At 59.0% G+C, this 26,679-nt stretch overlaps 3 protein-coding genes across 6 annotated transcripts; 1 reads left to right on the plus strand and 2 right to left on the minus strand.

The window, feature by feature from the left end:
- Positions 1-19: 19 nt before the first annotated feature.
- On the minus strand, positions 20-11,055 carry ITGA10 (integrin subunit alpha 10). 4 transcript variants are annotated; one of them, XM_065660231.1, is made up of 30 exons: positions 10,673-11,054; positions 9,848-9,959; positions 9,395-9,492; positions 9,177-9,265; positions 8,970-9,084; positions 8,766-8,893; positions 8,176-8,324; positions 7,504-7,654; positions 6,690-6,855; positions 6,169-6,242; positions 5,820-5,964; positions 5,288-5,436; positions 5,071-5,214; positions 4,428-4,631; positions 4,220-4,350; positions 3,969-4,135; positions 3,455-3,594; positions 3,226-3,333; positions 3,068-3,153; positions 2,855-2,996; positions 2,618-2,710; positions 2,048-2,124; positions 1,879-1,962; positions 1,695-1,779; positions 1,316-1,429; positions 1,150-1,236; positions 944-1,057; positions 674-769; positions 458-571; positions 20-376 (listed from the first exon to the last, which is right to left on the minus strand). In XM_065660231.1, exons 1-30 carry the CDS (start codon positions 10,713-10,715, stop codon positions 314-316), a joined length of 3,468 nt encoding a protein of 1,155 aa, XP_065516303.1. In that variant the 5' UTR covers positions 10,716-11,054; the 3' UTR covers positions 20-313. The 4 variants fall into 4 exon arrangements, with proteins under 4 accessions (XP_065516303.1, XP_065516304.1, XP_065516305.1 ...); XM_065660232.1 differs by lacking the exon at positions 944-1,057 and having other exon boundaries at positions 10,673-11,055; XM_065660233.1 differs by lacking the exon at positions 10,673-11,054 and having other exon boundaries at positions 9,385-9,492; positions 9,848-9,953.
- Positions 11,056-11,988: 933 nt separating this feature from the next.
- Positions 11,989-13,776, minus strand: PEX11B (peroxisomal biogenesis factor 11 beta). The gene is made up of 4 exons (XM_065660028.1): positions 13,640-13,776; positions 13,450-13,565; positions 13,171-13,372; positions 11,989-13,084 (listed from the first exon to the last, which is right to left on the minus strand). Exons 1-4 carry the CDS (start codon positions 13,693-13,695, stop codon positions 12,718-12,720), a joined length of 741 nt encoding a protein of 246 aa, XP_065516100.1. The 5' UTR covers positions 13,696-13,776; the 3' UTR covers positions 11,989-12,717.
- Positions 13,777-14,262: 486 nt separating this feature from the next.
- On the plus strand, positions 14,263-21,247 carry LIX1L (limb and CNS expressed 1 like). Its single transcript, XM_065660248.1, has 6 exons — positions 14,263-14,588; positions 17,173-17,336; positions 18,146-18,286; positions 18,507-18,602; positions 19,085-19,162; positions 19,282-21,247. The coding sequence occupies exons 1-6, from the start codon at positions 14,288-14,290 to the stop codon at positions 19,522-19,524; spliced, it is 1,023 nt and encodes a 340-aa protein (XP_065516320.1). The 5' UTR covers positions 14,263-14,287; the 3' UTR covers positions 19,525-21,247.
- The last annotated feature ends 5,432 nt before the right edge of the window (positions 21,248-26,679 follow it).

Genomic DNA, 26,679 nt, shown 5'->3' on the forward strand with positions numbered 1-26,679 from the left:
GGTGCCAAACACTCCTGCATCCTGGGTACCAGCACTGAGCACCTCCACAGAGCTGAGCTTTATTGGAGCTGCTCCTTCCCACCCTCTGCTCCCCCCTTTTTCCCCACCTCCACGACCCTTCAGGTGACACTTGGGGGGCTCCTTCCTCCTTCTCCCGACCTCTCGTGGCTGCATCCCGGTGCCAGCACAATCCAGCCCCGGTGGAGGCATCGCCCTCCGCAAGGATGGAGCCGAGGTTGGGGGTGGGGGGGGCAGAGTCCCGAGCCCCTGGTGGTCCCCAGGGCCACGGTGCTGGGCGCCAGGGGCCCCTCCCTCACTGCGTCTCCTCTTCCTCCTCCTCCTCCTTGGGGGGCTTCTTGCGGGTGAAGAAGCCGAGCTGGGGGAGAGAAGGAGAGGATGGAGGGTGAGGATGGAGGGAGGAGGGGGACGAACAGAGCCTTCCCCGGCCCCATCTCACCTTCCAGAGGCAGAAGATGATGAGCGCCAGGAGGAGCAGCCCCCCCAGGATGCTGCCCACCAGGATCCAGAGGGATACGGGCACCCGCTTCCCCTGAAGGATTTCCAGCACCATCTGCAGGACGAAGGAGGAGCCACAGGGAGAAAGTGGGAATTAGGGAGGTCCCTGCCACCTGCTCCCCAAACTGGGGGGTGCGGGGTCTGGGGGGGCTCCTACCTCCCTGCGCTGCGCCCCCTCCTCCAGCACCAGCACGCTGCTGGGCGGGACCTGCAGCCAGGCACTGCTGAGCACCTGCACGCTGCGGAATGGAGCCTTGGGGGGAAACGGATGGGATGGGATGGGATGGTCCCACCTCTTATCCTCACCCATCACCCTCATATCCCCCCATCACCCATATTCTCCATCACCCCATATCCCCCCCATCACACATATCCGCCCTCACCTCATATTCTCCCCTATCACCCATATCCCCCCACCACCCCTCACCCCATGGAAGAATGCGGTGTGGATGCTGCGCAGGATGTGGACTGAGACCTCGTCCCCGCGGTGCAGCGGCCCCAGACGGCAGCTGAGCTCCTGGCACCAGGCGTTGGTGCAGTCCTGGGGGGGACCACGGAGTGATGGGATCTGGGGGTGCTGGGGGGCGATCTGGGGGTGCTGGAGGGGGGATGCATTGCCCCCCCGCCGCTCACCAGCCGCTCCACTCGCTGCAGGTCCTCGGGCTGCACCGGCACCACCGCAGCCGTGCCCTCTGGGGGGGTCTGCAGCACGCAGGTGGCCTGGGGGGGGGGGGGGCACACACGGGCTCAGCCGCAGCAGGTGCAGGGACCCCCTGCGCCCCCCCCCGGCAGGACTCACGTTGTGGGTCAGGACGCGGGTGACTGGCAGGAGTGGGACCCGGTGCGGGCCCAGTGCGGGCAGTGCAAGGTGCAGGGACAGGCCCCGCACTGGGAAGCACCCGAGGTTCTGCACCTGGGGGGGAATGGGGTGAGACCCCCCCGGACTGCCCCATATCATGCATCCCCACATCCCACACCCCTGTATCCTGCATCCCCTTATCCCACATCCCCACATCCCTGTATCCCACACCCCTGTATCCTGCATCCCCACATCCTGCATCCCCGTATCCCACACCCCTGTATCCTGCATCCCTATATCCCGCATCCCCATATCCCAACAGCCCCTCATCCTGCATCTCCATATCGCACATCCCCATATCCCACCCCCCACATCCCACCTTCACCGTGGTCCGGAACTCTGGGCCAGGACCATGGGGGAAGGTGCCGGGGGGGTGAATCTCGTAACGGCGCAGGTTGGAATCACTGTGGGATGAGACGGGATCGGATCCACCCCCAGCACCATAAACACCCCAAGTGCCATAAAACTCCCCCCCCAGTTGATCCCTGCTCCATGTCTCCTACGTGGAGAGGAAGAGGTCGGGCTGGTAGTGGATGGGCACCGAGAGCTGGACCACATTGTCCTCCTGCCTGGCCTCAGAGCTGTCACTGGATGGAGGGAGAGTGAGGGAGGACCCTGAGGACACCCCCAATACCCCTGCTATGGGTGCAGCCCCCAGCACCCTGCTCCTACCTGGTTGCCTCCAGGGTGACATTGGCTCGGTCCAGGAGCACGGAGCAGCTGAACTCCAGCTCCAGGGTAAAGGAGAGCTACAGGTGGCAATGAGTGGCAATGACGGGTGGCCATGAGAGGTAATGGGTGGCAATGGGGTGGCAATGGGTGGTGATGGGTGGCAGTGGGTGGCAACAAGTGGCAATGGGGTGGACATGAGTGGTAATGGGTGGCAATGGGTGGCAATGAGGTGACGATGGGTGGCAATGTGGTAGCAGTGGGTGGAAATGAGTGGCAATGGGGTGCCAATGGGGTGGCAATGAGTGGTAATGGGTGGCAATGGGATGGCAATGGGGTGGTCATGAGTGGCAATGGGGTGGCAATGAGTGGCAATGGGTGGCAATGAGTGGTAATGGGTGGCAATGGGGTGGTCATGAGTGGTAATGGGTGGTGATGGGTGGCAACAGGGTGGCAATGGGGTGGTGATGGGTGGCAATAGGTGGCAATGGGGTGGGATGGGTGCTCGGGGGGGGGGTGGTGGTGGTGGTGGTGGTGGTGGTGGGGGTGGTGGTGGTGGTCCCTGTCCCCTACCTTGGCCAATGAGGGGAACACGGGGTACCCAACGCTGCAGAGCCGGCGATGCCCCGGCAGTGCCCAGCATTCCAGCTTCACCAGGCTGGGGTCCTGCATGGGGACACACAGGTCACCTATGGCTGCATGGGGGGGTCCAGAGCAGCAGGGACCCCCATCTCCCACCCAGGATGGGTTGAGGGACCCATATGGGACCAAAGGGACCCCATCTCCCAAGTCATGGGGGGGACTCCGTACCTGGAATGTGAGGCTAGAGAAGTGGAGGTTACTGGAGTAGCGGAGCTCCAGGCTGGCATTGTAGGCATTCTCCTCCCTGTTCTCCAGCACCACGTCCACCAGCACCTTCCTCCTGCCCCTGCGCAGGATGTGGGGGCTCTGCCTGCAGCACCCAGCATGGTCACAGCCCCAGAACACAGCTCAGCCCTGGGGACACCCCAGGGACCCCCATACCTGGAGCCTACTATGTCCATGGTGGCCTTGAGCACCAGGTCGGTGACGCACTCATTGTCCTCCCCGCACTCCTTGAAGAAGGGGATCTGGAAGGAGCTGGGTGTGATTCCCGATGCCAAGAGGAAGGGAAGGATCCTGGGAGGGATCCCAGCACCCACCAGCTTCTGGATGGTGGTGGGTGATGCCTCATCCAGCACCGGCCCATTGGGATCAGCCACGGCTAAGCTGAGGGTGATGCTGAGGGGACGCAGATAGTCCGTGGTGTCCTGGGAAGGATGAGGTGGTCCCAGTGAGCCCCTGGTGCTATGGGATGCTCCAGGGACACCCGAGATCTTCCAGGGACACCCAGAATGCCCCAGGGGCACCCGGGATGCTCCAGGGGCTCACCAGGACATGGAATGGGAAGCGGAGGCAGCTCGGCTGCTCCGGCCACAGCTCAAGGTGCTGCTGCAGCAGGCGCCGTGCGCCTGAGTCAAAGATGGCCCGAGCCGGGGTCCCCTCCTCCAGGGACATGTTGTACTGGAGCCCTGCGCCGGGATGAGGATGGCATCACCCATAGGGATGGGATACCCCTGGGGCAGCATGTGGGGCTGTGGGGATAGCACTGGGGTGCTGTGGAGACACCCTGGGGTGGTCCAGGGATTCTCTAGGGACAGCCTGGGATGCTCAGGGACACCACGGATGCTCCAGGAATAACTGGGATGCTACAGGAACAACTGGGATACTCCAGAGATGCTCCAGAAACACCCTGGGATGCTCATGGAACGCTCCGAGGTCACCTGGGATTCCCCAGGGACACCAGGGATGCTCCAGGTCCCACCTGGGGGGCATCCCAAGATGCTCCATGGACACCCCTGGGAAGCTCCAGCCCCCCCATGGCCGCCCCCGGCGCCGCACTCACGGAAGCCGCTCTGGGCCCGGCCGCGGGTGCGCTCTGAGGCGCGGAGGCAGAGCCGGGCGCGGAGGCAAACGGCGGCGGCGCCGCCGCGGCGGCAGCTCCGCTGCGTGACGCTGATGGCCGGAGGCTCCACGCGCAGCGACGCCGTCACCCGCACGATCCGGCGGGACCTGCAACGCCCATCCCGGTGTGGGGGCTCCGCGGGGGCAGCGCGGGCCGGGACCCGCAGCCCTAACTCCGAGCCCAGCACTCACCGCAGCAGCACGGCCGCGCCCTGCGCCCCCACGGCCAGGTCCACCAGCCCGTCCCCGTCCATGTCCAGCCGCCCGTCCACGCTGCGCCCGAAGTAGCTGAGGGTGGGAGCCAGCGCCACCGCCTCGATGCGCTGCGGGATGCGGGAGCGCTGGCTCGTACGAGGTTGCGCTCCCCGCACCCCCGCCCCGGGTCCTGCCCCCATCTCACCTGCTTGTAACGGGGCAGGAGGGTCCCCGCCGCCCCGTGGTAGATGTAGACCGCGCCGCGGTGCCCGTCCTCCAGCGGCGCCCCCACCGCAGCGTCGTTGAAGCCGTCGTGGTTGAGGTCCGGGACCGCGGCCATGGAGTACCCGAAGCGGGAATCCTGAGGCCTCGGCCCGGCGAGCAGGGTCCCGGCGGGGGCCAGGAGCCGCTGCGGGGCATGGCGCAGCCTCGGTACCCGCGGGAGCACCGGGAGGTGGGGGGGGACAGGGGGTCCCCTGGGCAATGGAACCCCCCAAATCCTGCCCCCAATCCCCCTGCATCCTCTCCAAATCCCATTGCATCCCTCCAATCCCATTGCATCCCCCCAATCCCACTGCAACCCCTAATCCCCTTGCATCCCTCCCAAATCTCACTGCATCCCCCAAAATTCCATTGCATTCTCCCCAATCCTGTTGCCCCCCTCCTATCCCACTGCATCCCCCCAGATTCCATTGCATCCTCCCCAATCCTGCTGCATCCCCCCCAATTCCACTGCATCCCCCCAATCCCATTGCATTCACCCCAATCCCACTGCATCCCCCCCAATCCTGCTGCATCCCCCCCAAATCCCATTGCACCCCCTCCTCCAATCCCACTGCACCCCTCACCTGCCCCACTGTGTACAGGTACACCCGCCCCATCTCCCTGCTCTGCTCCCCCAGGTACATGGGAGCCGCCACCAGCAGCACATCGGTGGCACCGTCCCCATCCACATCCAGGGCACAGACCTCGCTCCCGAAGTAGGAGCCGATCTGGGGGTGCAGCAGGGCTGGGTCAGGTCGGGGCTGCCATGAGCCCCCCTCCCCTGCCCCACACAGCCCCTACCTGCTCCCCTGTCAGCGCCTGCATCAATGTCACGGCCCCCATGGTGTCCATATGGAAGAGGATGACCTTGCCCTTGTGCTGGAAGCGAGGGGCTCCGGCCACATAGAGCTGCTGCCCCCCTGGCAGCCGCAGCGAGGACACGGTGTAACCTGGAGCGGGAACACAGGATGGTGGTGGCATCCCTGGGAAGATCGGGTCCCCAGTGGGTACTGAGTGTCCCAGTGGCACTGAGCGTCCCATGGTATCGAGCACCCCAGGGATACAGGATATCCTGGGGACATCGAGCATCCCAGGGACACAGGGCATCCTGGGGACATCAAGCATCCCAGGGACACAGGGCATCCTAGTGGCACTGAGCATCCCAGAGGTACTGAGCATCCCAGGGACACTGAGCATCCTTGGGGCATTGAACATCCCAGGGACACAGAGCACCCTGGATATACTGAGCATCCTTCAATTGCTGATGAACCCCCATTTGCCCCACATCCCTGGGACATGGAGCATCCCTCCGGATGTCTCCCCGCCTCCATACCCAAATAAGCTGCGTGATTCTTCAGCTCCAGGGGCAATTCCTTCTGGAAGGCTTTCCTCGGTGGGACAATGTGGCCCCGCCGGCTCTCCTCCAGCACAGCCCCATCCCAGTCATAGGCCCCCACCATGCCAAAGAGGATCCCATCCTGGAGGTGGAAACATGGGATATGATGCTTGGGAGCTTGTCACGCCTCGAGGACAGCACGTGTATGGAGATGCCTCATTGTCCCCAGACTCTACCATGACAGGGATGCACAGCCCTGGGATGGGCTGAGGAGTGTTTTCCACTTCCACAAATCCTGCTCCAGCCCTTTCCCAGAGCCAGATCCTGCCCATCCCGACAGCCTCACCTCCAGGGGGTGGATGGAGAAACCAATCTGGGACATCTCCAGCTCAAAGGAGCTCTCATTGTACCCATGGGTGCCTGGGGAGGGAGGAGGAGATGGGATTGGAATAATGGAATCAGCCAGGGTGGGAAAGAGCTTCAAGATCATGCAGTCCAACTGCTCCCCAGCACTAACCCATGCAGTAATGGACACGGTTTGGGAACACTTCCAGGGATGGTGACTCCACTGTTCAATCCCTGACCACTCTCTGGGTGGATAAACTCTTCCCAATCTCCATCTAAACCTCCCCTGGTGCAGCTTGAGGCCGTTTCCTTTTGTCCCATCCCCTTTTGCCCCTCCTGGCTCCATCCTCCTGTCAGGCCAGTGCAGGGAACGATCAGGTCCCCCTGAGCCTTCTCTTCTCCATCTGAACCCCCCAGGTCCCTCAGCTGCTCCTCATTGGACTTGTGTTGATCCCAGGTGTGATTCCAGCTGGTTGCCCGCAGCCTCCCGGGGATCCCATCCCCAGTCTAGCCCCACGGCACCTTCCAGGCTGAAGATGCGGTCCCCCAGAGCATCCACGATGTCATTGAGGGCGGCCTCGTCGCTCACATTGAAGAAGTATTTCTCATCCGGGTCACTGGCAATGGACTTGATCTCCCGGATGAAATCCTCGGGATCCTGCTGCCGGCGCAGGTAGTGGCCCAGGACCTGGCAGGAGCAGATGCAATAGGGTGCGGGATGAGGATCCCAGTGGTGGATGTGGGAGCAGATGCAGCAGGATGGGGATGCGGATTCAGTCAGGATGCGGGACTGGATGCAGGAGGGATGCAGGATGGAGATTCAGTTGGGATGTGGGATGGGGATGCAGTGGGATGCAGGAAGTTGATTCAGTTAGGATGAGGGAGTGCATGCAGCCAGGGTGAAGGATGGGGATGCAGTGGGATGAGGATACAGCGAGGATGCAGGACAGGGATGCAGCCGGGATGTGGGAGTGGATACAGGATGGGGATCCCAGTGGTGGATGCAGGACAGGGATGCAGTGGGATAGGAGCTGGGGATGCAGCAGGATAGGGATGCAGCCAGGATGAGGGATGGGGATCCTGTGGGATGGGGATCCTGGTGGTGGGTGTCGGATGGGGATGCAGCAGGATGGGGATGGAGTGGGATGTGGATGCAGGACCGCATGCAGTGGGATGAGGATCGCAGTGGTGGAAGTGGAGCAGGGATGCAGGTGGGATGCAGAAGCAGAGGCAGCAGGATGCAGGATGGGGATGCAGCAGGATGGGGATGCAGGCAGGATGCAGGATGGGGTTGCAGGCGGGATGCAGGATGGGGACGCAGGAGGGGGGCACTCACGGCGATGGCGTAGCGGGTGATGTTGCGGCGCTCACACTCCCACAGTGCCTCGGGCAGCTCCTCCCCGTCGTGGGACTCCCCATCCGTCACCACGATGAGCAGGCGTGTGGCATCCACGCGGCCCCCCCTTGCCTCACTGAATGCGGATGTGCTGTGGGGGGGGGACACGGGCTAATCCCGAGCCTCAGTCTGATCCTGATCCCAATCCCAGCCCTGAGCCTGATCCCAATCTGCAAGACTGATTTATCCCAACCATGATCCCAACCTGATCCCAATTTTAGTCCCAAACCTCATCCCACCCCCCTGATCCAGATCCCCACCCTGACTCAAATCTTGATCCCAGTCCTGACCCTGATCCCAATCCTGACCCTGATCTTGACTTCAGTACTATTCCTGATCCCAATTTCACCCCCAATCCCAATCCTGATGCAAATACCAGCCACAACTCAAATCTCAATCCTGATTCCGACCCTTATCCCAGTTTCAGTCCCAGTCCTCACGCTGATCCTGACCCCAACCCTATTTCTCATCCCATTTCCAACCCAACAATGACCCCAATCCTCACCCAGTTCCTACTACCAGAGCCGAGCTCTGACCCCAGTCCAATTCTGGATCTAGACCCAATCCCACTACAGATCCCACCCCCTCCACATCCCATTCCCAGTCCCGCACCATGCCTGCCGGATGGCGAGTGCCGTGCGCGTCTCCCTGCCCTCCTGCCGGCTGATGTTCTTGGCTGCAGCCACCACGTCCTCCACTGTGTGGAACCGGTCCAGGTCCCACTCGTGCACTGCCAGCTCCCCGTACTGCAGCACCCCGACCTGTGCCCGGGGACAGGGACATCATCCCAGGAATGGTGGCATCACCCCCCGGGATAACAGCAGTGCCCTGGGGACAATAGCATCACTACAGGGATGGGTGGCATCACTGTGGGGATGATGGCATCACCCCAGGGGTGACATTGGCACAGAGACAACAGCATCATGCTGGGGACTATGGCATCACCCCAGGGACAACAGCAGCACCACGGGGAAAACAGCATCACCCCAGGGATGTTGCCAGCATCCTAGGGCTGACATTGGCACAGGGACATCATGCTGGGGACGATGGCATCACCCCAGAGGTGGCATCCCCATGGGGACAAGAGCATTGCCCTAGGGATGATGGCATCGATGCAAGGTGCTGGGACTGTGTTAAGGCCCTGAGGACCCTATTTGGGCCCTGGGGACCTCATCACGGCCCTGGGGATCCCCCAGGATCACCTGGATCTGGCCGGGCCCGATGAAGAACTTGCTGAGGATGTTGCTGAGGAAGTTCTGCACCTCGTACCAAGGGTAGATGCTGTTGGAGCCATCCAGGACGATGATGATGTCCATGTACGTGGAGCAGCCTGCGGGTGGGGGGGACAGGGCTGGCACCAGCACATCCCTGCGTGTCCCACCCTGCATCCCAAGCCCCACACTCACGCTGTGCCGTGGGCGCCATGGTCCCCACTGCCTGCAGGTCCCCATCCAGGCGGGCGCAGATGCCGGTGCTGAAGAGCGAGGTGCCGCACGGCTGGGACCAAAGCGGGGCACAAGCCTGGCCGGGGTGGGGAGACACAGGGACACATGGAATGTGGCTTGGAGCCATCCACATCCCGGCCTCAGTTTCCCTTCGGAGGGAGCTCTCACCATGAATCCCCCATCCTTAGAGTCCAGCAGCGTCATCCCAAAGTGCACGTTGTGTTCGGGCAGCGGGAAGAGCCACGGGGCTGCGGATCCTATGGGAAAACAGGGATACGAGGGGTCAGCACCGGGATAACCCACCCCTCCCCCCCTCCGAGCCCCGCCGCGGCTCGGGAATGGCGCCAGGGGCAGGGACCCCCCCACCCCGACGGACGCGGCGGTACCGAGGTCGGCTCTGGCGCAGGGCTCGCCGCGGGCTCCGACGTGGCACTTGTAGACGGCCCCGCGGCGGTCACCGTCCCACGGGGCCGCCACCAGCAGCCTGCGGGGACACGGCGGGTCCCGGCACCGCCCGGCTGCGGCTGCCCGGGACCGGCGCCAGAGCGGCCCAAGCTCTGGCCGGGAATGCCGGGATCGGCCCCGGAGCGACCCCGGGGAGCCCCAGAGCCCCATTCCTGCCCCGGGAATCACGGACTGGGCTTTGCCAGCAGCTCCCCGCCTCCATCCCCCCTTTCCCTGCCCGATTTCCCCCTTTTGTGCCAAGTTTCCCTGCCTCAGTTCCCTCTTTCCTGCCTCGGTTTTCCCCTCAGGACACCACCACCCCCATGGGGACGCTCTAGCCCCCCACAATGGCTGCCCCCCCATCCCCACCCCATAGCACCCATGGATACACTCACCACCGCTCTGTGCCATTCACCCACTGCAGCACCTTGTACCCGAACTGGGCCTGGGCCGGGCCACGGAAGAACCGCGGGTGGCTCACATCAATGTTGAACCCCACACACAGGCCTGAGGGGCAGGAGGGGTTAGGGGGGTCCTCGGGTCCCACATATGGGGTCACAGCCCCAGGATTGGGGTGGGAAAGGGGGAAAGGGGTAAAGGGGGAGATCCAAAGGGAGGCACTGGAGCAGCTGTACCCCATACATAGCACCCCACATAGGACTGGCACCCCATATATAGCACCCCACATACAGCCCTGGCACCCCATATATAGCACTGGCACCCCATATGTAGTACCCCACATGTAGCACTGGCACTCTATATATAGCACCCCATACACAGCACTGGCACCCCATATGCAGCACCCCACATACAGCACTGGCTCCTCATATATAGCACCTAGCACCGCACATATAGCTCCCCACATATAGCACTGGCACCCCAAACACAGCGCACAGCACCCATGTGTGTCTCAGTTCCCCCTTTCCCGCCTCATTTTCCCCTTCCTGGACATGTGTCGGGGTGGAAACCCCCAACCCAACATCCCCATTTTGGCCCAGTTTTTCCCTTTTCCCCCCAAACCGCATCGATTTCCCCACTTCCCAGCTCCTCTAAGTGGGATCCGGCTTCTCCCCACACATCCAGGAGGAATTTTGGGATTCCTCATCCCAAAAGATGCCCCAAATCGGGATGACTTCCCTCTAGAACCCCTCTGAGTTGAGGCTCGCACCTTCCCCTATGAATCCCACCCCAAATCCCATTGGATCTGGGGGCACCGTTACCTGGGAGCAGGAGGATCCAGCAGCCGGCCCCTGCCATGGCCATGGCTCAAAGGTGACTCTGTCTCCGTCTGGGATGGGTTTTTTTTTTCCCCTCTTTTTGGAGTTTTTCCATAGTTTTTCGCCCTCCTCCTTCACCTCCCATTGGCTGCTATAAATAACCCGCCAGAGCGGGGCTTTTTTGGGGGAAAAAACGCTGGAAAAACAGGCAAAGTGACAGAAAACCATGGAAAAACAGAGGAAGGGAAGGAAGGAGCGGGCGGGACGACGCGGGATCATTGCGGGGGGGGTTGGGGGGTTGTTCCTCTTATTCCAGCGGGCTCCCCCCATCCCTAAGGAAGTGAACCCCACGGATGAGGCGGTGCCATCCTCAAGGACTCGGCTCCAAGGCGGGATGTTGGGATGGGGCATTGAGGGGTGCCACGTCCTCCGGGTGACACTGCCACCTCCTGGACGCTGTTCCCGTCTCCTGGATGTTATTCCCACCTCCTGGACACTGTTCCCGTCTCCTTCCTGGACGTTGTTCCCAGCCTCCTGTTCATGCTCCCCATCTCCAGTTCCTGGCCCCATGATTCCCATGGGATCAGCGACTGGATGCCAGGGGGACAGGGACTGAACACCAGGGAATGGGATCTCGAACCTCAGGGGATTAGGAAATGGATCCAGGGAATGGGGGGGAATTGGGGACAGACTCGGGGGGACGGGGGAGGCTTGGGGGGGGGTGGAAATCCCCAGGAAATTCGGGACTGGCTCCATGGGGCGACTGGATTCCAGGGAATCAAGGACTGCACTCCAAGGAGGATGGATCCCAGGGAAACAGGGACTGGATCCATGGGGGATTGGAGGGCAGCATCCCCAGTGGATCAAGGACTGGATCCTGGTGGTTGATGGTAGGAGTCTGGAGTGGGGGGAATAAGGAACAACTGGGGGAATAGGTGGACTAACAACGGGGAAAATACCTGGAATAAGTGGGAGGTAACTGGAATCAAGGTGGGGAATCTCTGGAATAACACAAGGGAATGAGGGGGCAATGTGGATGGGAAGAATATGGAATAATGGGGGAAATAGGTGGAATAACAGGGAGGGATGTGGAATAAGAAGGAGAGGGGAATGTGGAGTAAGAGGGGGTAATATGTGGAATAACGGGGAGGGAATAGCTGGAATAATTGGAGGGGGGATCTGGGATAATGGGGGCAATGTGGAGGGAGGGAATATGAAAAAATAGGAAGAATATGTGGAATAATGGGGGGAATACATGGAATAATTGGAAGGTGGGATCTGGAAGGGGAAGTATGGAATAACAGGGGGAATACCTGCAATAACACATGTACAGACTATTTATTAACAGCACTCTGGGGGTACCTCGGAGCATAGGAGCTTCCTGAACCCCATTCCAGGGTCAAAGTCCAAAGCTCCTCATCCCATTCATGACACATTTCCCTCTCCATTGCTGGGAATTCCCAGCCCCATTCCTCAGAGCCGGAATGCTGCTGCCTGCTATGGACAGTGCCATAAACCCCGAGGGAAATGGATAAACCCATTGAGGCAGCAGAACAAGCTGATGGGAACAACGGGAATCACAGCATGGAGCTGCCTTCACCTGGACTGATCCCAAGGAAAGCCCCTAGGAGAGTATGTGGGAAGCAATGTGCAGCACAGTGAATCCATAGAGCTCCAAGGCATCCCAAATCCAGCCTGGCTCATCTGTGGCCACTCCCTGCAGCATCTAAAGGGGTGCTGGATGCATCCCACCTCATCCCACCCCATGGTTTAACCCCCTCAAGCCTGGGAGAAGCACCCAGGGAGCCTTTTCCAGCTCTTTTGGCTGGATCCAGTTTAGGAGATTCCCTCTTAAGAGCAAAAAGGGAAAATCAACCCCATAAAAGAGCCAGGGAAGCCGATGGGGAAAACAACCACGTTTAGGTCCATTGAGTTCTCCCATTCCTCGCTGGCACCACAGGCAGCGGGAGGCGCAGAATTCCCACTGCATCCCATCGGTCCAAGCCGCCGCAGCCAGGGAATGACCCCGCGTATCCCGGCGGCAGAGCTCAAGGCTTCAGCTTGAGCCAGGGGTGCAGGATGGTGAGGATGGAGAGCACGGAGGAGGTGAGGCCGCAGAGCCCCACGAAGCCCGGGCTGGTCCGGTAGAGCCCCAGCTTGTCCAGGGGGATGAAGAGGTCGCAGAGGTTCCTCACCAGGTCCAGCAGCAGCGGCGGGTTCTTGTGGAGCACTCGGAGCAGGAGCCGGAGCTGGAGCTGCAGCCTCAGCCCCAGCTGCTGGAGCCGGGTGTCGGCCCGGGCCTGGAGCGCGCTGTCCCCGCCCTTGGCTCGCTTCCCGCCAGCCTCCCGCTCCAGCAGGATGCGGAGCTCGTAGGCGTCGCGGCTCAGGTTCAGCACCAGCGCGAAGAGGAAATACCTGGAGACACAGCGGGAGGGAGCGGGGGGAAGCACCCGCGCTCTGCCCGCACGGACCGGGCAGGGACCCATCGGGCAGCGCCTCACCTGAAGGACCGGTGGCTCCACTTCTCCTGGTCCACGCTGGGGACGAGCCCGCTCTTGCCGGCCCAGAGCACGTTGTCACAGGCCAGGTACAAGGCCCTGTTGAGGTGGCCGAGGGTGACGCAGAACCGCAGCACCGTGTCCGAGAGGTGCATGGCCCGCTTGGCCGCCTCCACGGCCTCCGCGGCGCTGCCGAGGCGCAGCACTGCGGGCGGACAGCGCCGGTCACCGGGGCCGCACAGCACGGCCCGGGCCCGCTCCCCCCGCCCCGGCGGCACTCACGCTTTCGGCCCAGGCTCAGGTGCGCCTCCAGCTGCCGGACGCTCGCCAGGGCCGCGGCGCTCGCCCCGTTCCTCCGCAGCGAGTCCGCGGCCAGCGCACAGGCGTACTGCGCGGCCCTGCAAGACAGCGCGGGTCAGCGCGGCCGCACCGGCCTCCGGCGCCCCGCGGAGCCGGGAGCCGCCGCCCGCACCTGAAGAGCCGCTCCTTGGCCTGGCTCTGCGCGCTGAAGCGCACCCAGGGCTCCATGGCCGGGCCGCGCAGGGCCCGCGGCGGGACGCGACGGGAAGCAGAGCCACCCCCGGCAGCGCGGTAGAAGGCGGTGAAGGGCAAAACGAGCGCTCCGATTGGCTACTGGCAGCAGGCTCCGCCTTGCAGTATGTATCGAAGGCTTTGATTGGCTGCTTTCTGTATGCCGCTCAGAACGTGCTCGCAATTCTCCCGCCTCCATCCCCGTTCCGATTGATTGATTCCTCTGTCATTATGATCAGCCCTGCAGTACGATTGGGCTGCTGTCCCTAAGCCCCGCCTTCTCACCCCGTCCCTCACTTGCGATTGGGCTACGTAACTCGGGTGCGCCACACCCACTCCACGCCCCACAAGCGAGTTCTTATTGGGAGTTCTCCCCGCGCCCCGCCCACATTCCGGGGACCCTGCCCTGCCATTCGCCCGCTGCCTCTCTCCTCCCTCCCTCCCTCCACCCTTCCCCGAAGCCTCCTCCTCGTGGCCATTGGCCAGCTCCCGCCTCCGTCCCGCCCCCTCCCTGAGGCCATCCGCACGCCCATTGGCCGCTCTGGCGGTGAGTGACGGCGGTTGGCGGCGGGGGCTCTCCCTGGTTGCGATGGAGTCGGTGCGGGCGGCGCGGTTGCAGCCGGGGCTGGGCTCGCTGCGCTCCCTGCGCCCGGGGGTCACCGGTGCCCCGGCCCCGCCGCCCGGCCCAGGGGCAGCGCTGCCTGCAGCGCCGCCGGGGCTGGGGCTGGGGCTGGGGCTGGGGCTGGGGCTGCCGCCGCCGCCGCCCCCGCTGGGACTGCAGGGACCCGCCGCGCCGCCGCTGCCCGGCTGCGGGCCGCCCGCTGTGCTGCGGGAGGCGGTGGAGGCCGTGGTGAGGAGCTTCGCCAAGCACACGCAGGGCTACGGCCGCGGTGAGCGGGGCTGCGGAAGCGGGGTGTGAGCCTCGGGCCGGGCGTCAGGACAGCTCCAGGGTCCCTGGCATGGGCTTTGGGCACGGGGCGGGGGGACGGGACAAGGGGAATGGGATTAACGTGGGCTCTGCTCCCCCCGGTTGTCGCTGGGTTCGGTGTCAGGAATTAGCGTTGATCGGTGCCGTTCCTGGGGCCTTTTCCCATCTGCAGTTTCGGTCGGTTCCAGTCGGATTTGTTTGCGTTTTAGTCACATTTAATGAGCTTTATTTGTTAGATGCCCCCACAGCGACCCATGGACACTTCATAGAGCCCCCCAGCATCTCCTATAGGCTGACCCCATCCCCATAGACACCCTATAGGCATCCAATAATGACCTACAGTGACCCATAGACACCCTATAGACACCCTCCACGACCCTTAGAGACCCCACTGAAATTCTCTGCGACCCACAGATACCCTGTAGAGACCCTCTGCACCCCATAGATACCCAGTAGTGACCCACAATGATACATGAGCACCCCATAGACACCACATAGCAACCCATAGACATGCTAGACACCCCATAGTGACACAGAGATCCCCATAACGACCTGCAGCAACCAGTAGACACCTCATAGCGACCCATAGGTACCCTATGGAGATCCTCCACAAGCCAATAGCAACCCATAGTGACCCATGGACACCCTATAGATGCCCCATAGCGACCCATAGATGCCCCATAGTCACCCAGAGCCACCCAAGCTCAAGCCTTGTGCTTGGGATCTCCCACCCAGAGTGAGACCTTTATGGTTTAGGTGGTGTGAAAGGTGTGGGACACAAGGTAGGGCACAACCGGAGGTGCCCGGGAGGGTGCGGGACCTGGAGCAGGTCCCTGCCTGATGGGATAAAGCAGAGGAGGATTCTCCCTTGTGCTGTGACCTGGAAAAGTGAGATCAGGTGGTGGCTGCTTGGGTTGTTTGAGCCTTTTTGGAGTGTTTAAGGAGGCTTCATCTCATGTGGGAGCGATTTGGTCGTTCCTTGACTTCAGCTTGATGGCAGCACAAGGAAACCCCTGCTTCCTCTCAGTGATCCCAGGAAACTCCTCCTTTCCTGGGATCCCCCTCGCTTCCCTGCTCTGCACCTCGCTGAGGAGAATCCCTATGGCTGAGAGGAGAAGTCACCAGGAAGGGGCTGCTGATGTCTGGGAAGCATTCCACCATGCTCCAGCTCCATGGGGCTGCATCCAAGTGTTGCATCAGAGACTCTGGGATTCGTGTCCACTCCTTGTTCTTGAACGAAGACCAAAAGCAAAGGTTAAAGCTCAGATTTTCCTGGTCCTGGGATGGAAGAACCCTTCTGAACCCCCCCAAAAGGAGACGCTTTGCCACTGGTTTGAGTTCCTGACTTCCGGCAGGTCCAGCAGAGGCTGGGAGTGCTTGGCAGGAGCAGGGAATGCTGCTCGTCTGGCTCCGGAGCAGCTCGGCTCCATGTGGAATCACTTATTCCTCTGTATTTAATATGCAAGGCAGATGTGCTGTGGGATCCACAGCTCCAGAGCCAGAAACAGAGCTTGAGGCTGATGGGCAGAGCAGGCTCTGTGTTGTGTCAAGCAGGATGCAAAGAGAACAGTGCTTCTTCAGTCATGGAATCATGGAATACTTTGGGAAGGGACCTTAAGGCTTATCTAAAGCCATGGACAGGAACACCTTCCGCTAGAGGAGGGTGCTCAAAAGCCCTGTCCAGCCTGGCCTTGAACACTGCCAGGGATGGGGCAAATTATCCAGCCTTTCTCTCTTGTGTTTCATGTTCCATATGGGATTAAAATCCTTCAGGATGCATGTGTCCTTGCTTCTTCAAGGACCATTCTCATGAAGATGGCACCTACCAGGATTTAGGATGCTTGTTTCCCATCTTCTGCCTCTTTCCAAAGGTGAAAGTCATGGATCAAGGGCAAATTCACCTTGAAGATTGGATTCCAGACTTGGATTGAAGCTCTCAGCCAGGTTTTAGCTGCTCAGCACCACTCAGGCAGCCTTGCATTGAGGAGAGGGCGGATGCTCCCTGCTCCTTTCGCTGCCATTTGCTCTCCAGCCCTAGAAATCCCATTATCTCAAAGCATCTGTAGAGTTTTCAGTAGGTATTTTACTTTCCCACAACATTCTTGTATCTGGAGGTATTGAATCCAGTCAAATCCCAACCCTTTTGGCCACATCTCAGGGCTCTGCCCTATTGCTCCAGTTGCTAAGGAAACACCTGCACCCCCCTCTCCCCACACCGCTGGGTCCTACAGCCTGAATGTGGGACAGAGAATCCCACAATGGGGTGGGCTGGAAGGGAATTTCTTCCCAATATTCCATCTCAGTCTCCCCTCGGGCAGGTTCAAGCCATTCCCCTTATCCTGTCCCTCCATCCCTTGTCCAAAGCCCCTCTCCAGGTTTCCTGTAGCCCCTTTAGGAGCTGCTCTAAGGCCTCCTTAAGGAGCTTTCTCCAGGGAGCTCCACGTCCCTTTGGTGCTGTCCCCCCTGAGCTGGATCAGGGCTGCAGGGGGTGGGGGGGCGGGTCTGGTTCCCTGTGTCTGACCTCAGTTTTCTCCCTGTGCCCTCAGTGAACGTCGTGGAGGCCCTTCAGGAGTTCTGGCAGATGAAGCAGTCGCGTGGTGCCGACCTGAAGAACGGAGCCCTCGTGGTGTACGAGATGGTCCCTTCCAACAGCCCCCCTTACGTCTGCTACGTCACCCTGCCTGGGGGCAGCTGCTTCGGCAGCTTCCAGGTACCTGGGGCTCAGGTGGGGCTGTCCCTGCTGCAGAGCTTGCTCTCACACTCGGGTCCCCACCACCACTGGTGCTCCAGTAGCTTCCTGGGGGCAACAGCACTGTTTCCCGGCTGGTTGGCAGCATGGGAATGCCATAGGATCTGCCTGTAACCCTCTTCTATTTCAAGCTGGCTCCTAAATGTTCCTATGAACCCTCATCCAGCAGCAATTGGGATGCTGGTTTTACTTTGCTGGATGTATTCCCTGCTTGGACCTCAGCAGTGCTGGGGTGGGAGCCATGCTTCTGGAGACCACCATTTGATGGCTAGTTTTGATCCTTCAGCCTCCTTCCCAGTGAGATCCATTTCCAAACTGGTAAAGCACCATTCCCATTTCACCCAGAACCTCTTCCCAAAGGTGGCAAATGGCTTGAGAAACCATTGGATTGATAGGAGGAGCAAAGGAAAGGGTCCAGCCCAGAAATGAAGGTCCAAAACTCACACTGGGTCCTGACAGCGCTTCCCATTCCTGCGCTCTCCTGGCTTCAGGCATTTAACTTCCATGTCCTGAAAGATGTATCCCAAAGGAACAGCTCTGGCAACCCCAGGCCCAAGGAATGGTCCTTGTGATCCTTGGGTTTGTTGTTGTGCTCAGTGGCATTTCCGGGTGCTGAGCTCAGCTACCTCCCTGCTCCCTGTGCTTGACGTGCTTGGGATAACTGTGGTTTCCTAAGGATTCCAGGCTGCCCGAGTGTGCCACATCCCAGCAGCGCCACCCAATTCCCACTGGGAGCAAAGGGCTGTCTCATGGGGTCTGTGTCTCCCCAGTTCTGTCCCACCAAGGCTGAAGCCCGGAGGAGTGCTGCCAAGATCGCGCTGATGAATTCCGTGTTCAATGAGCACCCTTCCCGACGGATTACGGATGAGTTCATTGAGAAGAGCGTTTCCGAGGCTCTGGCATCCTTCAATGTAAGGCTTTTCCATTGATGGGAGTGAGGGAAAACCTCAAATGATGGGAGGAGAAGGTTGCTTTTCCAGCTGGAATTCTTTATGGCAGGTCTGGGGGTTGGTTTTATAGTGAGGATTAAAACTTATCCAGGAGGGAATTCTTACTGCAGTGGCACACATATGGTGCCCAGAGCCACGCTGGGTTGGGAATTGCAGCTGTTGCCTGGAATGTCTCCTGCAGGGCAATCGAGAGGAAGCTGATAATCCCAACACCGGGATTGGTGCCTTCCGCTTCATGCTGGAATCTAACAAGGGGAAATCGATGCTGGAGTTCCAGGTACTGCTCATAGTGGAATGCCATGGATCCGTTCCCACTCCATCTGGGGATTTGGGTGCATCCCAAAGCCCCTTGTGTCGCTGTAGTGGGGGTTCCTTGCCTTAGGGAAACTTTTCCTGTGGCACTTGCCTGGCTCCTTTCCCTGGGATGGAAACACTCCAGAGGTGGGAGCCAGCCCTGTTTATGTGAACAGGCTGTTTACAGAGGATATTCCTCAGGCTGGGATTAGCTTTGGGAATCTTGACCCTGCATCTGGGTAACCTTGAGGGAGTCTTTGACTTCCAGCGTCTGGAGCTGGGAACAGGCTCCATGATCCCTGGAACTGTAAAGGATGGGACGTGATGTTCCAAAGTCTTTCCTTTGTGCCTGGAGCTGGGAACTGGCTTGGCTGCTCCTGACATCGAGTCCTCATCCCAACACGTGCTCCTGACACTTTCCCCCTCATCCTACGCTTTATTCCCGACCCCCTCATGCTATTCCAGGAGCTGATGACCGTGTTCCAGTTGCTGCATTGGAACGGCAGCCTCAAAGCCATGCGGGAGAGGCAGTGCTCACGGCAGGTGAGTCCCGCTATCCCGAGCAGCATTCCCAACGCCTTATCCTCCTCGCAAAGCTCCTGTAGCTCACTCAGCAGCCTGTATCCCGTGCAGTGACTTGTTTTCCCTACCATTCCCACCAGGAGGTACTGGCTCACTATTCCCACCGTGCTCTGGATGATGACATAAGGAACCAGATGGCCATGGACTGGGTGAACCGGGAGCAGAGCAGCCCGGGGGCTCTTTCCAGGGAGCTGGCCTCCACGGAGCGGGAGCTGGATGAAGCACGCCTGGCCGGGAAGGAGCTGCGCTTCCATAAGGAGAAGAAAGACATCCTGATGCTGGCCGCTGGCCAGCTGGGAAGCACACACTCCTCCAGCTGCTAGGCTCCAGTGCTGGCATCCCAATTCCCAATAGGATCCAGCCCTAACGCATGTTCCCAACTTCTGGCCTGTTTGCACAGTGGAGAGGAATTGGAAAGGGAAAAGCAACTTTAGAGATCTCAAAACCTTGTTGTAATACTTTGCTTCCAGCTCTGCTCCTCCTGCTCTGGTGGTATTCCAGAGCTGGCAGCATTCCAGGGATTTAGCACTTCTCCTTGGACCACAGACCTGCTTTCTGGTGCTGTTCTGCTTCTAGAGTAGAGGGGGCTCTATGAACCCCCTTCACAACCGAGTTCAAGCCCAGAGGGGAAAAGCTCCTGAGCATGACAAAAGGGATTTAAACTGGGATCTTGTCTGGCCAGGCTTAAACATGGGAGTCTGGCATTCCAGGCTTGGGATTTTCAGCCCCGCTCCGGCTCTTCATGCCCAGGGTGGGCTGTAGTGCATTAACAGCCACGCCATATGGTGCTTAAGGGGGGTTTAATTCATCTCCTGCCCTGCTCCTCCTTAATCCTTGTTGGATTCTTGGAGTGTTGAAACCAAATCCTGGCCACAGCTGGGAATTCTGGCAGTGGAGGGTTTGGGTTTCCAGGTGAGTGTTTAATGCTCAAAGGAGGTGGATGTACCTCCTGGAGCATCCTTCCCAAGCCAGCTTCCAAAGGCCTAGCTAGGCTTCCCTTGGGAAGCAGGGAATGGGGAGCCCTGGGGATGCCAGGACTTCAAATCAGGTCTGGTTCCCTGCAGCTGGGGTTAAGTCCCAGTTAACCAGAGCTGGGTTTAAGTCTTGCTAAACCAGAACTCATTTAAGTCTTGCTTAAGTCAAAGTGGTTAAGTCTTGCTTAACCAGACTGAAGTGTTTAAGTCTCAGTTAACCAGCGCTGTGCTTAAACCTCAGGTAACTAGAACTGATTTTAAGTGTCAGCTGACTGGAGCTGGCTTTAAGTCTTTGTTAACCAGAACAGTGTTTAAGCCTTAGCTAAGCAGATCTGGGTTTAAGTCTTGCTTAACCAGAGCAGTGTTGAAGTCTCAGTTAACCAGAGCTGTTTAAGTCTTGCTTAACCAGAGCAGTGTTTAAGTCTCACTTAACTAGAACTGATTTTAAGTCTTGCTTAAGCAGTGTTTAAGTCTTCCTTAACCAGAACAGTGTTTAAGTCTTACCTAACCAGAGCTGGGTTTAAGTCCTGCTTACCCAGAACTCACTTTAAGTCTTTGTTACCCAGAGCCATGTTTAACCCCGAGCCAGGGCTCAGGTCCTGCCTTTCCCACACGGCCATTCCCAAACCCCTTCCTCCTTTTCCAAGGCGGGCAGCTGGAATTCCACCCCCCGCCTTAGCTGTAGCTCTTCCACTTTTGTAATCTTGTCCTAACAAACCCGGGTTAGTGGGATTTGTACCTTTTTTATATATGCAGCCTCCTGCCACAATGCTTCATATCTGATGGGATGGAAATGGGGGGGATTTCTCGTTACTCCTTCTTCCATTGGGATGGAATCACTGGTGCTTCCGGAGACCTCCAGAACCATCTGGAGCATCAGATGGCCGTTCCTGGCAGCCCCGGACCCTGCTGTGAGTCTGTGCCTCTGCCCAGAGGCTGGGAAAGGAGCAAATCCCGGTTCCTAGAGCATCCCATGGGATTGTTCTCAGTGTTCAGGTGGCGATGGGGCAAATCGCTGCCACCACTGCGCCTTGTGTACGACTTTATGCAATAAACACCCCGTTTGGGTTAACTGCGGCGGCTTCGTCTTTCTTACGGGTGCAGCGCGTCCCATGGCTGCGCCTGGGGCGGAACGGGGAGGGCAGAGGTACTGCGACCTTCCCAACATGGCGGCGCCGCAGGGACGCCATGCTTTGACCTCTCCAAGATGGTGGCCAAGAAGCTTCCGCAGCACGCCCCCCAAAATGGCGGCTACGCAGTTTCCGCCGCACGCCCTCCCCAAGATGGCGGCTATGCCGTTCCAGCCGCACGCTCCGCCCCAAGATGGCGGCCATGCAGCTTCCGCCGCACCCGCGGTGGGCAACGCTGCCTAAGCGGCTGCGCCGGCAGAGCCGCGGGGGAGCGGACATCGTGAGTGTGGTGGGCTGCGAGCGGTGGGAGAGGTGAGCGCGAGAAGAGGAACCGAAGAGAGAACACCGAGGTTTCCTGAGAGCTGCGCCTGTTGGAACAGGAAGCTGCTGAAGGCAGAGAGGAGCGGCTGTAGGCCGGTGCTTCCCAAAGCGCCGCTGCAGCGTTACCGTCGCTGCTGGAGCTCCGTCAGACGCGTGTGACGCGGAATAAAGCTCTCCGTGCGCACCCAGCAGCGGGGCCCGTCAGCAGCCGCCACAAGCGGCGCCCGAGCGGGCACCCGGGAGGTGATCGGCGGCTTGAGCCGCGCCGCTGGCAGGAGGCAGGATCCCGGCGCTGCGCTCGATCCTCGCTGCAGGACGGAGGTGAGCGACAGGAGAGATGGGCTCTGACGTGTCTGGAGAGGAGACCAACGTGTGCAGGCTGCCGGAAGCCACGATGGCCAAGCACGGGGCGAAAACGGGGGACTCTGAGCTGCGCAGGCTGCTGAGCTGGGTGTCCCGGGAGGTTCCGCGTGTAGAGGCCATGGCCGTTTACGACCCTGCCAAATGGGCTGCAGTGGGGGCTAAGCTCTGCGAGCAGACCACCAGGGGAGACCCCACAGCATCGAGCTTGCTGCCTGCTTGGTGCACTGCCGTCGAGTTAATACAGAAACACGTCGGCTCCAAAGATGCAGCCGAGCCTTCCGGCCCCCCGGTACCCGGGGCGGCGGCGCCGGCTGAGCCAGGCAAAGATCACCTCGCTGATCCCAGACCCAGCAGCCCGGGCAGAGCGCCCGAGCCCTGCAGCCCCGACCCGCGGGATGCGTGGAGAAGCATTATGGAAGGGGCAGAGAAGGAGGGTGATGTGGAGCTGCTCCTGACGCTGAACGCTGCCTGTCCCGTCCCCTACGAGGAGCGCCGCGGGGCGCGGTGGGAAGGGCTCAGTTTTACTCTGGTCAAAGAGCTGAGGAAGGCGGTTTTAGATTTCGGCCTGACATCTCCCTATGCCAAGGAACTCCTGGAGTCAGTCATGAGATGTTACCCCTTATACCCAAATGACTGTAGAGTGCTGGCAAAGGTAATTTTATCGCCCACCCAGTATGCTTTTTGGTCCATGTTTTGGGAGGAAGCCGCTGCACAAATAGCCGTTGGTTATCTCAGACGTGCCCATGGAGACCCGGTAAGACCGGTGGGTGTAGACGCCCTGCTGGGGAAGGGTCCGTATGCTCCAGCGGCCGCTCAGGCTCAGCTGCCAGTCACCGCACTGGAGGATTCCAGGGAGGCTGCACTCCAAGCGTTCATGAAGGTACCAGATGAGGGAAAGCCGCGGCGATCAGTGAGCAGCCTCCGGCAGGGGCCCACGGAGCCCTATGTGCAGTTTATCGATAAGCTCAGGGATGTTCTGGATAAGCAAGTAAGGGATGAAAAGGTGAAGGAGATTTTATTGAAAACATTCGCAATGGAAAATGCAAACGAAGACTGCAGAAAAATGTTGGAGCCGCTGAACAATCCAACCCTGGTCCAAATGATAGAAGCCTGTAACAGCGTAGGAACAATCTCCCACCAGTGCGCGGTGATAGCCTCTGCTGTGGCGGCTCTTCACATCTCCCAGCAAAGCTGTTTTTCCTGCGGACAACCCGGACACATTAAATGCAACTGCCCGGTGCGTCAGAGGGAGCGGGGGCCAGGTGTCTGTCCCAGGTGTCAGAAGGGGCGTCACTGTGCCAGCCAGTGCCGGTTGTGTTTTGGTCAGGACGGCAGGCCTGTCCCGGGCAACGGGAACTGGGGCGCGAAGCGGGGGCGCGCCATGGCGCAAGCAGCCCCCGCGCCTCCCAGCGCGGCCGGGCCCCTGCATAGAGCGTGTTCCCAAGAGCAGGCCCTGGCACCGCAGGGGGTCTGGCAAGGTCAGTGTCAGTAACTCGAGCGCAGTGGCACTCCAGGCTGTTCCCACAGGAATGCGGGGGCCGCAAGGAAACAACAGAAGTGCCTTATCAATAGGACGTTGTTCACATTCCATGCACGGACGTTTTGCGGTGCCTGGTTTAATTGATGCCAACTTTAAAAGAGAAATCAAAATTAAGGTGTGGACCCCAGCACCTCCATGTTCTGTTTCCGCGAAGTCACGAATTGCACAACTGATCCATGTTGGGGCACGCCCGAGAGCACAGCCCGCAGAGAGGGGGACTCAAACAGGAGCCCCTCCGATACCACGAGCTCAGAAAACCTCCGGGTCTGGAGCTCTGTTGAAAGCAAACTGGAAGCAGAAAACCTGGAAGGATCTATCGTGTTATCGGGGTTAACTGACACAGGAGCAGATGTGACCGTTACCGCTGCAGCCTCATGGCCTCCCGATTGGCAAGCAGAGCAAGTACCCACACCAGTCATAGGCACAGGAGGCCACGTTCTCCCCACGCGAAGTCGTGACATAGTTCACATCACAGGCCCAGCAGGACACAGAGCCGGGGTGCATCCCTACCCCCCTAACACTTTGGGGAAGAGACCCCCTGAGCCAGTGGGGCTTGAGCATTGGCACACATTTATCCCGAGGACCATTGATGAACAGCACACCCTGAACCTGGTGCTGCGGTGTGGGTGGGTCCACAGCCCCTCTTGTAAAGCCGCACCAGTTACAGAAGTTGGTAGATGAACAGCTTCAAACAGGACAATAATGATGTACAATACGGTAATAGCAGCAGCCAACCCATGGACTTCTCCAGTGTTTGTTATTCAGAAAAGGAGTGGAAAAGGCGTCTGCTGCACGGGTTAAGGAAAGTCCCTGACATGGTTGAAGACATGGGATCAGTGCCAGCAGGCCTGCCGTCACCAGCAGTGATCCCAAAAGACTGGTGCCTCATGGTCATTCACCTAAAAGACTGTGGAGTGTGCTTGTGGGATCCCCTGCGAGTGGGCGGGGGGGTGCTGAGGGCAGACGGTGTTCTGGGCAGTTGTTGTTGTTGGGTTCGTGTAAGAGTTGTTAACGGGGAGCAGGTGAACATCCCGGGCCAGAAAGGGTTAATGCAGAAGTGCAGTTGCCGTACCCGTGTTTGGAGCCCTGCAAAGCACATGGGAGGAGCCCTGCTTGGTGTGTTTAAGGTAACCTGGGGGTGAATCCAGCACTTGGAGGAGCAGATGGATGGGTTGAAACAAGAATGCTCACTGAAGAAGCGAGAGGGGCAGCGCAACCCCAAGCTTTATCAGCTGCCACCCGAGCAGCATCGGGGTGGCAGAGGAAAAAGAGATGGGTGATGACCCAGCAAACTCCTTGACTGTTAACACTGCGTGGTTTGCTTCTGCAGCTGCTTCACGTTCCTCTGCTTTAAGGGATCACTTTAACCTGTCTCATTCTCAAGAGCTGATAACCGGGGGGGGGGTGGGGGGGGGGACACGACTCTGTTTGTGTCCTCCTGCCTACAAGTCTGTGGCAGCTGCCTGCAAAGTTTGTCAAGCCTTGCCATGAGCTGGACAGAGGAGGGGAGGAAGCCGATGCCGCAGCCACAGGAGCTGACCGTGAATACCCCGAGCAGAATGAGACAGGAAGAGAAAAACGAATGATTGCAAAACATCACTTGGAGGCAGCTGAAAAGTAACAGCTTGAATGTGTGTGCTTGTAACGTAGCTATTATTAGAGGCTGTGGTTTTGTGTATAAACCCAGCTGTATTTACTAGCCAGTTGCTAATAAGAAACTACACCTTGTATTGTATGGATTTGCCACTTGCAAAAGAGATGTTGGAGCATGCAGATTTGCAGCAGCTGCTAGAAAATGCTAAGGCAAAAGCTAGAAAGATTCTGATATGACGGTAGTGTTATAAAGCAGGTAATGGAACAAATTAAGAGGGTGGGAGAGCCCCACTGGTAGAAAATGCCTTTGGCTGGTCCCCTGCTGCCATCAGCATCTTCAACATGCTGCTGCACCCTGTAGTAGTTACTCTGCTAATGCAAATCTGTGTGTGCTTTGCCATGGTAGCAACTTGTTACTGGATGAAGCAGGTGAAACTCTGCATTGGCAGCGAGGTGCAAGGACCAAGGCTGGCCAAATGCCCGCTGCCACAGTCAAGGGCAAGTCTGGGTTGGCCTCTGTGTTTGTCACCAAGAAGAGCCTTTAGCTCCGCTGTTGGCTGCAACCCAGCAGGCATGGAGCAGTGGGGACACATGCCACGCCAGACCTTGATGTGGAGGATGGCCTCCCCTGTTAGCAGAGAGCCATCCAGGAGAGAAGGGCAGGCCCAGCAGCCTGTGGTTGGCATATGCTGGCAATGTGATCTAGTCCAAACCCCCTGCTCAAGTAGGGTCATCTAAAGCAGGTATTGATAGTAGATATATAAAACAAAACAGGGGAACGCAAGGATTTTCTCCACACGAACAGTTAGGAAAAGAGCTGTTTGTACAAAATTCTTTAATTTGTCTAGTTTTGGTTCTCTTTCCACAATACAGCACTTGCGACGTCTGACGCACGACTCCTTGCCCAAACCACCGGTTCTATAAAAAGACCTGCATGATAACAAGCGGAAAGGACCAGTGCCATAGCTGACATGGGGTCGAGGATATGGCTGCACGCAGCTATCGACAGCACCATACTGGCTGCCAGCGAAACATAGAAAGCCCCAGAACTCAACAACATAAAGAAGCGACAGTGACAGAAATCTGTGTAATATCTGTTCTGTTACGTGTGACCGTGGGTAATGGACAAGTATGCTGGGCACATTTACTAAATCTCCCATTATTCCAACCTGTTACATGGTGGGATGGGGAAACACCAATTTTAAATGAAGAAACAGCATGGCTTGGTGGAAAATGCATTCCACCCAGTGCTAGTGATTTAAGTGACAATGTGCTGTTGAAAAATGCCACATTTTATACGGCTACTCCTCCGATTTGCATTAACAAATGTAGAACAAATGGGACTCTCAAATGGTGTGTAGGAGTCACTGGTGTGCCACATGTTACAGAGGTTCGAGGGACTTCAAATCGGACTAAATTTACTGAAATGCTAGTATCATGCCTTCTAAGCGAAGAGCTTCTGCATGGCTACCAGTGAATCTCACCCGAGAATGGGAAAGTGAAGGAGGTTTAGATCACTTTGTTCAGTTGTTACAAACATATTCAAGACAGAAAGCA

The sequence above is a fragment of the Lathamus discolor genome, chromosome 24 (genome assembly GCF_037157495.1).
Source record: "Lathamus discolor isolate bLatDis1 chromosome 24, bLatDis1.hap1, whole genome shotgun sequence".
NCBI lineage: Eukaryota > Metazoa > Chordata > Aves > Psittaciformes > Psittacidae > Lathamus > Lathamus discolor.